Source organism: Mytilus trossulus, chromosome 3, assembly GCF_036588685.1.
Source record: "Mytilus trossulus isolate FHL-02 chromosome 3, PNRI_Mtr1.1.1.hap1, whole genome shotgun sequence".
Classification (NCBI taxonomy): Eukaryota; Metazoa; Mollusca; class Bivalvia; order Mytilida; family Mytilidae; genus Mytilus; species Mytilus trossulus.
In genome coordinates this window covers 31,776,933-31,792,029 of record NC_086375.1, presented here as the reverse complement: position 1 = coordinate 31,792,029, position 15,097 = coordinate 31,776,933, and the positions used below count along the sequence as shown (strand labels likewise).

The window sequence follows — 15,097 nt, the reverse complement described above, 5'->3', positions numbered from 1 at the left end:
TAAAATGTTATAGCAAAAATGAAAAGACACAATGCTTGCATACAGTTATGAATTATCTCTATATTCTATACATTTGAAGAGGGAAGTTTTATTTATTATTAGACTACAATACTAACAAAGGTGTGAATATATCTGAAGTTATTGTTTATTGTTTGTTGTTATAGCTCAAAGCTCATCTTTAAAAGTTGTCTTTGTCAATTTTGCTTAAATTTGTACAAAAATCATCTTAAAATCTTTGTAGTGCTTGAATCACATTTGTAGGGGACACCTAACTTGAGTATATTTCTTTAAATTTTATAACAGATTTTCAAAAAAACTTCAGTCATATTTATTTTACCAAAGCTGAATGTCCAGTCTTATCTTTTTTGTAGATCTGTATTTTCTGAACATTGATGGTCAATGAATTGTTTGCAAACAGTTACATTTGAACTTCAACTTTGAATTTGATTTCATTCAATCTTTGTATACAGTATACAACAAAACTATGTACAGTCTACAAGTCTTTACCCTAATATGTATAAATTGTATTTTTCCCTAGTTATTTCCCCTATTTACACTATTTAAGCATGAACTATAATTTTCAGTTGTACTTTTCAGCCACATGTGCGTATCTGGCACTCGACTAGTCTGAACACACTTCATGTCATTGGGATTGGTGACTTTGACAGATCTGTCTGCTGCTTGTCATTTTCTAAACAGGTGGGTTTACATGACTAAAGACCAATAAGAACTTTTGTCCTGATTTGGTACCTTCTGTATATTTGCATCCAAATGTCTTTAGGCTTTACGAAAGCATACTGCTATAGATCGATAGAAACACCCAAAAGAAAGAAATGAAATATTGCAGGCGTGTTCCTTGTCATTTTACAGAGTTTTGTTACTCTGGTGGTACCAGTTTTGCTACCAATCAAAACTTTTTGATGAAACTTTTTGGGTGTTGTCACTGTGTTGCTGATCAGCTTACCAATATCATTAATATGTCCACTATTTGCTAAGATATTCTATCGTCCTGAATATATTGAATGTAAAAGTTTTAAGATACCAAATCTCCTTATAGTTATGACTGATTTGTTAAAAGAAAAAAGCACACATATTGTGATAAAACAAATTAATAATAAGTTGCAGTAACAGCATAAAACGAATAGTTTTATTGTAAAAAATGCTTTGACTTTGGTTTGATGAAGTATCATCTAACAATTTATCAACCACAGAAAACCATTCAATATTTTAAGCAATTGTTTCTTTTACATATTACAGGATGGTGGAGCTAAATTGTGTGTTGTTGATGAAAGTAATGAACATGAACTGTTTGTGTACGATGTGGAGAAAGGTCGTAAGCTGGCTAGTACTAAAGTAAGTATCATGCAAGATTGTTATATATTGTATGAATAAGTCAGATTTTAAATGTATATACTGTTAAATCAGAACGTTTTGTTATGTTTTTATTACAGGATAGACTGTGTAAAGTAATAAATTGCATTTTATAACATGTTCATTTTGATGGCATCATTTGTATGCAGCATTTCTTGATATATATTTATCTAATCAAAAAGCAGAAAATGGCTGAGGCTTCAATTGATCTTCAATACAGTTAGAACATCCCACACCAAGAGGAGGATATTGCTATTTTGTTAAATAACACATACTAGTATACATTAATACTACTTTAAATTTTCTGCCTTGGAAATATGTCATCACTTTATAATACATATATATGATCAGAAATACTTGGAGAATTAATTTAGATATTGCTCCAGCCATTTATTGTAAATTGCAGTATGTAATTAATTAAAAAATCTTCTTTTTTTCTACAAGAGTATCACACTAGATTATGTTTTGTTTTGTTGTGTTTTCTCAACCTACTAATCTTCTGATTTCATTTCATTTTATTCATGATTTGACTTACTTTTTAGGGTAGTCAAGATCCTGTATTAGCTGTTGAATTCCATCCATCAGAACCAAATAGTATAATAGATGTAGGCAAAGGACACATACAGTTTTGGACCTTGGAATCTGGAAAACTGACTAAAAAAAGTGGCGTGTTTGACGTAAGTCATTGCGTATATGATGTAAGTCTTTAGGTGTACACACATATGTGGGCCTATATCCAAAAAAGGCTGTTTTTCCAGAAAACTTAATTGTTATCTGGCCAATTTGCAGCAACCTTAATATATTTTGCAGCAGAATTTTCATTACTGTCTTCAAAATATGTGCCTCTGTAAGGTACCAATTTGTACTTTATTCAGAAGCAATACAGCTTATAGAAAATACAATTTTACAACAACAAAAATTCTCTTACATGGTTTATGTAACATATGTAAATCTTAATAGATTGTTTTATCAAAATATACATATATGCAAATGGATATTAATTTACAGTTCACAGACTCTTTTGTGATAACTTTGCAGCATGTTAAGAAAGAGAAATTCAGAGTTACAATTTTTACATATTCTTATATATTTTGGAATTTTCTTGTATCTACCAGTTTCTATAGCTAAACAGTTATTTCTTATTTGAAATTAACAAATACATTTTCTTTGTCCAAAGTTTTGGGTAAGTAAAAATGGCAATAGGTTACAATTTATTCCAACTTATTCCTTATTTTGTTGGATTTTTATACCATTCCTGTTGACATTTTATCATTACTGTGAAAGTACTTTAATTCGTGGGTATCAATTTTCGTGGTTTGAGCAATATTCACATGTTCGTGGGTTTTTAAATTCGTGGATTTTAGTTTTCTAAAAAAAAAAAATGAAAAATTCAAGCCTTAAGAAACAAAGGGTACAAATAGTCTGGATTTAGGAAATTGCAATGTAAACATTGACCTGTGTAAATCGTAGTGATAACACTAATTATCAAATGATAAAGTGATCAACAGGTTAAAGACCATCAAAGGTGTCAATTATGCCATAAACATAATACATTGTAATAAAAAAAAAAAAAAGTAGCATAAACAAACGATGGATCTTTCCATGTCTTGATTCAATGGACAATGGTTGTTTTATTTCGTTGGACACTTAAATTCGTGGATAAAGTCATCCACGAAATCCACGAAAATTGGTACCCCACGAATAAAAGTACTTTCACAGTATATAAATTTCCATGGGAGTTTTCCAGAACATTTTTCCTTTAACCTAATATTTTGCTTTTTGATTTCTACAAATACGTCATTATCAATGATTATTATTATCATTAATATTGCTTACATTTCAAACATAGGAAATACCATCAATAAAGGCCTGAATTATGTAAGGTTTTTGCCGATTAAATGTGTCTTTTAGTAGAAAGCAAGTTTCTTCTGAAGTGTTCATTGTATTTAGAACAAATCTTATTGTGTTATCTAGACTTTTTTTTCATATTAACTACGTTTGACCCTGGGTTATATAATTTTTTAGACACATAAAAGGTCAAGAAAAATCAACTAAAGGTTAAATCAAGCTGTACAATTTGTGCAATTTAGGGGAAAATAAACTGTTTTCTGATGATTTTGTAGTGTATTGAAGTAATGTAAAGTAGTTTGCCTTTTCAAGTCAAGGTATCCAGTGTGAAAATGTGTTGAATGTGTGTAGATTTGATGTCTTAGCTAGTCAATGTTGTTAAAGTTATACCTACTTTGAAATTAAAAATCATAAAATATTTCTTTATTGCTGCTGTACAATATCAAATTTAAATTTGTTTTGAATGTGAATTTTGCAGCTTTTTTTGTTTGAAAAATTCAAATATGTTTTGTTTTGGTTTTTTTATAGAAAGTGGACAAGCCAAAGTACATGTTGTGTATTGCTTTTGCTGAGAATGGTGACGTTATTACTGGTGACTCAAATGGCAGCATAGTTGTCTGGCCCAAAGGTTGGTATATACATAAACACATAGTCTTCATAAGACTGAGAAAAGTTATATATTGTACATTAGTTGTTTTTATGTTTGTTATTTGCTATAAAGTAAATCAGGTTATTGGTTGTTTGCATTTGACATGTCTAGCCCTTTTTTTAAGCTGACTTAAATATTGGGAATTGGTACATTGTTGGAGGCGATACAGTTCCCTGTATCATTTGTATCTGGTGAAAAGTCTCTTTATTGGCATCATTCCACATATAAGAATTTATCCTACAATGTTTTTATATAACCAGTATCTATATTATAACAGGGGCCTCAATGGCTGAGAGGTTTAAGTATCTACTAATGTAATCACTAGCCAGTCAACACTGAGTTTGTGAGTAAGAACCCCACTGGTAGGTGTGCACTTGACTCCAATCTTAATTGACTAGGATTGTCAGTTTTCCTATCAAAGGTCATGGTTTTCTCTGGCACTCTGGCCTCCTCCAGGAATATAAACTGACTGCCATGAATAGCCTAAATGCAGTGCTTAAAAGTGGCATTTAAACACCTAAAATCAAAATCAAATCTATATTATAACAAGTGATTCAAGTATGGGTATGATTTGATATCAAGACTACATACATGTTTTACCATCACAAAAAAATGTTGATTTCAAGTAAATAAATAATAATAAAAAACGTTATTACTAGCATCAAATGTATCCAATGCCAGATCAGTTAATAGTAATATCATCTTGTAAGTCTGGCAAATTGTTTTAAAATTTGTGTCTTATGTTTTTATGTTCCTTAAGTTTTGTTCTTCATGCATGATGAGTTCCGGTATTTTCAACTCAGTTTGTTCTTATATCATGCTGTTACACAGCAATCTTGGATTAGTGTGAAAAATGGAAAACATAAGATTTACCTAATGCAGATAACCAAATTTGTTATATATTGCATGCTGCTTTGAAATTTTGGTGACGTTTTGTAAGGATAAGATTATTTAACTATGTCATGGTTACTCTTTACAGGAAGCACTAAGGCCGGTCAAGCAATAACTGGGGCACATGAAGGTGGAATATTCTCCATCTGTGTAGACCCAGAGGATGGAACCATATTAACAGGGGGTGGAAAAGATAGAAAAATTATACAATGGGACAGTTCATATCAACGTACTGGACTCATGAAAGAGGTAAATTTTTAAATTTTATGTCTCAGTTAAAAGATCTAGCTGTACAGTCTATTGTAAATAGATAGTTTAAACATATTTATTTATAGTGGATTGGGAAATAAGTTTTGCAACTTATATTAATCCCTTTCCACTTTGCGGGTGCGAGTGCTGCCTTGTAGCGGCATTAGCCTACTCTTTTTCGAAATCTACAAGGGTGTCTTTAATGTGCAAGAGATATGGCAATCTCTTAACACGGGTCAGCCATTTATCATCCCCTTCCGACGGACTATCATCTTTTCCTCAAGACCATTCTCGCAGATGGTGTCAAGGGAGAGCCGAAAATTGATTTCCTGAATTTTCATCCCAAACGGGAATCGAACCAGGAACCCTTGTGTTAGAAGTTCGATGCACTAACCACTACACCACGGCTCTCTCAAAAAATAGTTGCTGTCATTCATATATATGTATAAATGACATAGATTTGAAATTTGTGATCTTTTCTCTTCTTTTTTTTTCTAACTTTTATCTATACCACTTATATTTATGCCAATCAAGTATTTCAATAAACTTGACAAACAAACACAAAAATATTCATTTTATTAAAAAAAATAAAAAAATATTTGCAATAATAAAAAAATAATGTTTTGATGTTCTATTTTTCCCAGATAGGTGAAGAGTATGGTGGTGTTAGAATGATCAGTAAAGGTCAAGGTGGACCAACATTGATTGGAACTACAAAGAATGCAATACTATGTGGGTCATTGGACTTAGAGCTGCAACCTTTAGTTCAGGTATAATATAGGTTCAGGGAGGTGTTCGGGCATAGATATAAGAAGATGTGGTATGAATGCCAATGAAATAACTCCTCATCCAAGTCAAAAGTCCAAGTATGACCTTCAACATGAAGCCTTGGCTAACATCGAAAGAGCAAGCTATAAAGGGTTTCAAATGACTAGTATAAAACTAACAGAAAGCAAACATCTAATATAGATATAAAAAGAGAAACAAGTATGAAGCACATAATCAAAAGACAACCACTGAACAACTGGTTCATGCACAGCAAATACATACAAAAAGCAGATAAGCATTGCTGTTGTTGTTGTTCTCCACCTCAAAGTCACAGTTAAGCCATAAACACAGAGCAACGAAAATCTCACTTCAATGTAAGTTTTAAGATGGCTCCTACCACTGGCTTGTAGAATTCTTTGAAAAATAACTTGGATCGACTTTTAAAGATGTAAAAACGCCTCTTCAAATCCTGTCAAAAATTACATACTGGAAAGTAGTACATGTTTAAAACAAAATAGTTCTTGTACATAGGTGTAAATATTAAACTCCCACGTTATGTAGAATTTATAGCCTGTACTTAATACTTATCCTTCTAACTGTAGGGCCACATTGATGAGCTGTGGGGACTTGCCTGTCATCCATCACAACAACAGTTCTTGACTGCAGGATCAGATAAGATGATTCACATGTGGGACAGTACAGCAAAGACAGCTGTCTGGTCTTTAGAATTACCGGTAAGTCTGAATACTGGATGGATAACTTTATATGGAAGAGCACTATGAAGAAACATTGCAAAATAATTTGCTTTAATTATTTTTAATGCTAATAACTTGTCAGACATATTACATGTTTTTAAAGAAAATTTATTTGTTTTAATATGAAAAGGAATTTAGATATTTTGTTCAAAGGAAATGTTAAAATGTTCATTCAGTTTGCATAAATATCAACTTTGGAAAGAGATTCAATTGTAGGTTATTCAATTTTTATCATTTTCTTTTCTTTTAAAAATTGACTATCATATTAAATGAAAAGTACAATTTTAAGCAATTTGATATATTGTTTAAATTAATTCATTGTTTGTTTTGCAGGACCCTGGACATTCATGTTGTTTCAGTCCAGATGGCAGTGCAGTAGTTGTTGGCATGGAAACAGGCAGATGGGTTGCCATAGATACATCAACACACAACATAGTGGCTGAGCATACTGATGGCAATGAACAGATAGAATGTTGTTTATTTTCGCCAGGTAATCTTTCATATAAATTATTGAACCAATTACTACCAAATTTAGAAATACAGATGATACTGAATATCAAAAATTGATTTTTTTATGCTACAAAAAAAGCCTAAATTATTTTTTTTTTTTAATTTTTACAGAAGTTTGATTTAATGAAATATATCTTGTTTCTGTTATGGTCACTATTCATGTTCAAAAATGTTTAATTTTTACAGAAGTTTGATTTAATCAAATATATTTCGTTCCTGTAATAGTCACTATCCATGTTCAAAAATGTATAATTTTTACAGAAGTTTGATTTAATCAAATATATTTCGTTCCTGTAATGGTCACTCTTCATGTTCAAAAATGTTTAATTTTCTTTATTTTTTAGATGGATCTCACTTAGCACTTGGTTCTAGGGACAATTATATATATGTTTATGATGTCCAGGAGGGAGGACAGAAATACAATCGTATTGGTAGATGTCATGTAAGTTCATATATTATTAATTAGTTATGATATTCAGTGTGGTTTGAAATACCAAAATATTTGAATTGCATTACAAAGTGACCTTCTGAAGTTGAAAAAAGTAGTAGTGAACAATAGAGGGAAAAACTACAAGTGATTTAAGAAAAAATATAGAATTATTTTCTCTGGTATGAACTCTTCTAAAATTAACAAAAGTTGTAAACAGGACTCAAGTTTGAATATCACTAGATAACGGAATAATTGTAAAAAGTTTCAAAAAAGGCCTTCATAAAAAATTACATTGTTGGCCTTTCAATGGTGATAAGAAAAACGCTTTCAGCTTTTATATGAATTACTAATTTTCAATATAATTGCAGGGCCATAGTAGTTTTATAACACATATTGACTGGTCAGCTGATGGGAAATATATATGCAGTAACTCAGGAGATTATGAAGTTCTATTCTGTAAGTAAATTTATCTTACTTCCTTGATATATAATGCTTTTGAAATCTTTAAGGGTTAAATATTAAGGGTTAATGCTTTCAGGCACAATCAGTTGTCCATATTTTAGAATTATTAAGACTTTCAATTAAGTCAATAAATTATTTTAGTTTGGCATTCCATAAATCTTCCTTATAACATAATTTGATAAATTGCTTACAGAAAATACTGTGAAAGCCTTCAATTGAATAAAATTGAGAATTGAAATGGGGAATGTGTCAAAGAGACAACAACCCGATCAAATAAAAAGCCAACAGCAAAAGGTCACCAACAGGTCTTCAATGTAGCGAGAAATTCCCACACCCGGAGGTGTCCTTCAGCTGGCCCCTAAACAAATATATACTAGTTCAGTGATAATGAACGCCATACTAATTTCCAAATTGTACACAAGAAACTAAAATTAAAATAATACAAGACTAACAAAGGCCAGAGGCTCCTGACTTGGGACAGGCGCAAAAATGCGGGAAGTTTGTTTATGTCATGAATTTAAGTATGATTTTGACAGCTTAAAAATAGGAGCCTGACCTTCAAGTCCTCTTGAAATGTTCAATTTTATGAGAAAAAATATCAAGATCCTTGGAGAAAAGGCATCAATCTTCTTGCTTATTCCAATGACTAAAAATTTTAAAATAAAATGATTGGAAAATAAGATACAAAATGCATTAAATGAAATTCTAGATATTTTAGGTTTATTTCTGTCATTGGGTTGCTGTCTTATTGATATACAAATTGTCTTTTTTCATATAAAATCAACCTAATAACTGGTGATATGTTTCAATGTTTTGCCTCTTTCTTTCAGGGAATGTACCCAGTTGTGAGCAGGAGACCTCATCTTCCTCATTAAGAGATGTTGAATGGGCTTCACAAAACTGTACCTTGTCATTTGCTACTGCAGGTAAATATCAAACAGCAACCGGCCAATACATTTTTAGGCCCTTTAAAGCTTGCTGTTCAATGTGAGCCGAGGCTCTGTGTTGAAGATCGTATTTTAACCTATACTGTGGATGCATTATTATTCATAGGATACTAATTTCTGTGGATTTCATTGGTACAGGTAAACCACAAATTAAAATGTTCAACGAAGGACAAATTTTCTAATGACTTGTATGCAGACTTTCGACAAATCCACAAAATTAGATATCCAGGAACAAACAAGTTTTCCTTTATCCACGAAAAATGGAACGCACGAAAACAAGTAAATCCACAGTATTGTTTACTTTTACAAATTGTGACTTGGATGGAGAGATGTCTCATTGGCACTCATACCACATCTTCTTATATCTATCCAATACATAAATGGTTTTGCTTGTTTAATTTTCATAAAAATTTGACAAAGTATTTACTTCGACCCTTTGACAAAAATATAAAAATTTCAAAAAATTTGAACCAACCATTTTATCAGAAAAATTACACTGGTTATATAGCAGTTTGACAAACACAAATTTTGATCATTAAGAAGCTTACTGTTCCCTTTACAACACAACGTAATTAAAATGTTTAGTTGATTTTACAGAGTTATCTCCCTGTAGTGTTAGGTACCACCTTAAATACTTAATGTATATAAACTAATGTTATTTATATTTATTATATATTATAGATATGTGATATTTCATATATTATTTCAGGAATCTGGCCAAGAGGTGCTGATGGAACTGACATAAACAACTGTGCAAAAGCACATAAAAAACCACTACTGGTATCAGCTGATGATTTTGGCAAAGTCAATCTGTTCAAGTATCCATGTAGTCAGCCTAAGGTAATTACTGTTTCTTGACTCAAAAAAAAATCAGCACAAGGCTTTGAAGTCACAAAACTATTGAGTCTGTTTTCTGCACTCATACTCCAAAATCGACCAATCAAAATTCTGGATTTATGCTTGAGCATGATTTTTGTGCTCCGAGCACTGGGTCAAGTTTTATGACTTCAACCCAAGGTCATTAGCTCTAAACTTCTGTAAAGTTCTATATTTGGGAGATGCTAAACATTTTCCTCACATCTTAGATTTCATTTAGTCTTTCATAAAGTAATGTATCTGAGTGGAGTTTTCAAATTTCAAACTTTCAAGTTAAGTTGATTACAAAATAGGATTTATGTCACATTGAATATTAAAAGCTTTCAGTCTGGATATCACTAGTGATACCGAAAAAACAACACATTGCTACACAAGAATTGAAATATTTGCAACATTATAGAATTGAATACATTGTATTTCATGAAAAGGCAAATAATTATATGACTTAACATTTTTGTTTATATATTTTTTTCTTCAGACAAAATGTCAGTCCTTCAAAGCTCACAGTAGTCATGTGACCAACGTAGCGTTCCTATTTGACGATTCTCGTGTGCTGTCAACAGGAGGCAATGACATGTCTGTAATGCAGTGGCAGATAGTGGCAGCTGATAATGACTGAAGACCAAAGTTAGTGCTGGGACGAACAGGACCTTGTTATACCTTACCTTTTTAGGCTGAACTTAAAATACTTGTATGATCAGTGACAGTTACAATGGAATCTTTGTATAGGGACTGGTTTCTTGCTATTGAAATGGAAATTTAACTTTTTGGATACCTTTATTGTTGTTTCATTTTATCTAGTGCAACTCATTTGGTTTTTATCGGAGAAATTTATAACACAATCTTTACAGAAGGACAGGTTACCTTTAAATATAGAATTTATGAATCTTTTATTGTTATTTCCTTTTATTGAATGATTTCCACTCTTAATGTTAGTGGTAAATGACTGTTATAATGGAACTGTTACGTTTTGATACTTTTTCTTTTACAAACTTACTTATTATTTGCCATTTCAGAATCTAATGCATCCTGGGTAATATTTTCAAAAGTGAACACCAAGGTTAAAAATGTCATAGACAATGGAAATTCAACCAATGAAATAATGGTGTTTTTTTTTCATTTTAGTGTACGAACAATGAAATTACCCATAGTCCTTTAGATTCTGAAATGGTCAATTCAGTGATTTGTTACCAAAAGTACCATTTCTTATCATTTTTCATGAAAATTTAACTTAATTTGTGGTTTGTCATTGTGTGCTTACAAATTAATTTTACTTTTTTGTTTTATTGAATGAAAGTAATGTGTATGTGGTTGCAACAAACTAAAAGAAATAAGTTGCCCTCCTTTTGGGTATTTTTATTGATCTGTCTGATGTGAGAATTACTCGATATAAATACTCTTGTGAAGAAAAAATAAAATGTATTTGCATGTTTCAGTTTTTAGATGTACAAACCATAAATTAAGTGTTACAACTTTTTTGTAAAACCTCTAAAATTTATAATCACAAATTCAAATTGATTCATACATGTATTATACAAGATGATTGTAATTGTTAACCAATTCAAATTCAGGTCCACATTATTGGAAAACACTTTATTATATATTCTTTGAGAGAGAGAAAAGAAAAGGATGTATTTAATAAAATCTTGCCATTTTCATTTGGAGGAGGAAATAACATTTCTGTTTGAATTTAAAGAAATAATCTGTTGTTAAAGATCAATAATATTTTTTAACTTTAATATATGATAATCAAGTTCTAATCAATTTTCTTTAATCTAGATAATCAGGCTCTTATAGGTTTTACTGTAATCATGATAATCAAATAGGTTTTACTGTAATCATGATAATCAAAATTAATAGAGAGAAGTTGGTATAGTATAGGATCATTCTAAAAATTGTAAAGCAACTAATTGTAAGAGAAATTCTTCATGAAAATTTTTTTGTATCCTTTATTGCATTTAATACCAAGTCTTTTACAATATCTGCCATTCGCCCTTTCAGAATCTTGATAGCATTCTGGGTATTATTTTCAAAAGCGTACACTGAAGGCTTGTGTTTGGTTTAAAAAGTTCTAAACAATGCAAATGAACAATTGATACCCATAATGCTTTAGATTCTGAAAAGGTGAATTGGTAATAGTCTTTGATGCATTTATGTAAAATTTGAATTTATATGTTACATATATCATGTCTTCTGATTGGCTGATGTTGTTTTGTTTATCAGCTTATAGGCGTAATTTTGTCATGCGACCGTGCCGTCTTCAACTTTTTTTTCAAGGTTTACTCTTGTTCAAAATGGAATTAAGAATTAAATTATAAGAAATTACTAATATGTTTTCAATCTATTCAAAATAACATAAAAAAATGTTATTTCTTCATAGACAGAAAAAATATTACAGTCATTCCTTAATTGACAAATGAGCTGCATCATATAGAAATCAACCTTATGCATAGGTGCTTATATATGAACTTGTTTAAGACTTTGATAAATTTTTGGGACATTCAAATACAAAATTAATGATGAATTTTGATCTGTTGCCTAGTTTTTCTTTATAAACAACTCAATTTTAACAGTTACAGACTTTCCATAGAGATTTTTCATCCCAATAGAGTTTAACAGATATTTTTATGTATTAATATTCGTTTGTATTAGGTTGATTTTATCTGATAGAGGTCAAATAATGATGTTTAGAATTAGAAAAAGGTACCCCCCCAAAAAAAACAATTGAGCAATTTTCATACTCATAAGATGTCCTAGCATCAACAATGATAGTCTGCATTGAGATTAAAAATACAAATTGTTTATAGAATGAATAATTCTGCAATAGTATATGTAGATTGTTGGTAATATTCTATATTCTTTGTTGTAAAAGGGAGATTTTATTAAGTACTAAAATTAAGACATAATACTATATTTGTTGTTTACAATAATTCTATGATAACAAAGGTGATATTTCCATGGTAACACTGCCAGTTTGATGTTGTATATGAATGTTATATAAGTCAGTGTTTGTTGAGAGATGATACTATTATATAATGATGCATGCATCTTGTTTTTTGTTGTGTACTCTATATTTGATAAGACTACTATAGATAATAAAAACATTTCTTGTAAACCATGATATTGATTTTGTCTCTCTTGCAAACAAAACAAGTCAATTCAAAGATAACAGCTATTTTTACCTATTATGTGTGTTTTGCTCACCCATTGTTGTCAATATAATAGAATGCTATGCAACTGTCATTATCATATAAGTGAGAGATTGAGCTAGCTATAAACCAGGTTTAATCCACCGTTTTCTAGATAAGGAAATGACTGTACAAATTCAGGAATATGACAGGTGTTTCCCATTCTTTGTGTTTGAGCTTTCGATTTTGCCATTTTATAAAGGACTATGTTTTTGAATTTTATTATGATGATTGGTAATCATGATGTTGATTTTGTCTCTCCTGTAAGCAAGTTAATTTCAAGGGGTTGTTATCTAATTTGGAGTTATATTTTTACATATTTTGCCTCTTTTGCTGAAACTTTACCAATTATATAATAGTAATTATAAAGTGAGAAATCAAATCTAATTAGGTTGTAAAATTAATAAGAAGATGTGGTATGGATGACAATGAGACCACTCTCCATCCTAGTCACAATGTATAAAAATATAACAATTACAGGTCAAAGAATGACCTTCAACACTGAGCCTTGAATACCACCAAAAATGACTATCATAATAGTTATCAAAGGTATCAGGCTTATCATTTAATATCCCAGACGCGCCTATAAAACAATTTAAACTGGAAAACCAATGGTCTTATCTATTTTAAAAAGTGTGAAACGAGAAACTTATGAAAGCACACTAACAAACAACAACCACAGAACAATAGGGTCCTGACTTTCATTATAAAGAATACTTTCATTAGCCTTTACAGAAGTACCTCTCCTCTGATAAATTGACTATGACTCTCCTGTACGATGTAGTAAAATATCACAATTGAACAATGATTTGATGAAACAAATGTTGTAGTAAAATATCAGTTGTACAATGATTTGATAACACAAATTTTGTCAACATTTTAATGAAATGTAATAGTTTGAGTGGAGTAAATAACTAAGTCTTGTCAGAAATATCATTTGGTGGAGCATTTCCTAATTAGGAGGGGGGAATATAAAAAATAATGCCCAACTCCAAAGAAAATTCAAAAACTGAATGACCCTTATCAAATGGCATAAGCTAAAGCTGAAACAACAAATGGAAAACAACTGTCCTATTCCTGAATTGGTACAGGTGTTTCCTCATGCAGAGAATGCATTGTACATTTCTTTCAATGTCAACAGAATATGATACAGTTTCAGTAAATTCATTGTTGAAGGGTTAACTATATTATCTTTTTATTGGTGTTTCATCATTTACCAATTTTAACACAGTAGCATAATATTCCATCATACTTTTCAATGGCTAAATGAAACAAAAAAGCTAGCATAATCCTGTAACACATGCATAGGTTGTTGTCTCTTTGACACATTCCCCATTTCCATTTCAATTTTTATATAGTATTAATATCCAAGCTGATTCAATTTTCCAGGAATTGTACTTTTTACATCAGTTGTAGACGTCTGTGCCATGTAAACTATTTCAAACATCTTTTTCTCTGAAACTGCTTAACAAATTCCTATCAAATTTAAGCTGAATGATCACCAGGGTATCTATAATTTAATTTGTGTATTATTGTCTGTTTCCTCAGAAAACATGGCCATCAAAAGAACAAAGGGTAAAATGCAGATTTTTTTTACTGATATCTCAAATATTAAAGCATTTAGAGCTAATCAAACAAGAGGTGAACTTACTCATTAGGTCAAGGTCAAGGTCTATCAGCCCTGAAATTATCAGTCAAGTCTTGTTTTTAGCGGACCCCAATCATAAATCGGCTATTTAGAGACATAGCAAACAAGTTTTTTAAAAATGGAATGGTCTTGCATAATATTTCATTCGGATGCATCATATTTGTAATTTGATGATTATAAAAAAAAAACGACTTTCATATCAGTGAGGGGTTTCGCTATCCCTAAAATAATATCTACATAAGGAAATGCCTTAATCAAATCAGCAATACGACAGTTGTTTTACACTTGTTTTATGTGTGTGTGAGCTTTTGATATTGCCATTAAGCAAGGGTTTTTGTCGAGCCTGCAACTTTTGTTGCAGAAATCTTGACATAGGGATAGTGGTCCAGTGGCGGCGGCGGCGTTAGCTAATTTTATAAAAGTTTCTTTATTTTAGAAGGTGGAAGACCTGGATTCTTCATACTTTGTATATAGATGCCTCATGTTACAAAGTTTCCGTCAGTCA

At 30.9% G+C, this 15,097-nt stretch overlaps 1 protein-coding gene across 9 annotated transcripts in view; it reads left to right on the top strand.

Moving 5' to 3' along the window:
- The window catches only part of LOC134711250 (echinoderm microtubule-associated protein-like 2), a 48,192-nt gene extending 35,321 nt beyond the window's left edge, over window positions 1-12,871 (top strand). For all 9 annotated transcript variants that reach the window (XM_063571750.1, XM_063571749.1, XM_063571748.1 and 6 more), the window contains 13 exons: window positions 598-699; window positions 1,258-1,353; window positions 1,914-2,048; window positions 3,748-3,847; window positions 4,848-5,008; window positions 5,653-5,778; window positions 6,379-6,510; window positions 6,865-7,021; window positions 7,386-7,483; window positions 7,840-7,927; window positions 8,764-8,859; window positions 9,590-9,720; window positions 10,235-12,871. In XM_063571750.1, the coding sequence (XP_063427820.1) occupies window positions 598-699; window positions 1,258-1,353; window positions 1,914-2,048; window positions 3,748-3,847; window positions 4,848-5,008; window positions 5,653-5,778; window positions 6,379-6,510; window positions 6,865-7,021; window positions 7,386-7,483; window positions 7,840-7,927; window positions 8,764-8,859; window positions 9,590-9,720; window positions 10,235-10,375 (1,563 nt within the window). In that variant the 3' untranslated portion in view covers window positions 10,376-12,871. The remainder of the gene's footprint in view (window positions 1-597; window positions 700-1,257; window positions 1,354-1,913; window positions 2,049-3,747; window positions 3,848-4,847; window positions 5,009-5,652; window positions 5,779-6,378; window positions 6,511-6,864; window positions 7,022-7,385; window positions 7,484-7,839; window positions 7,928-8,763; window positions 8,860-9,589; window positions 9,721-10,234) is intronic.
- The last annotated feature ends 2,226 nt before the right edge of the window (window positions 12,872-15,097 follow it).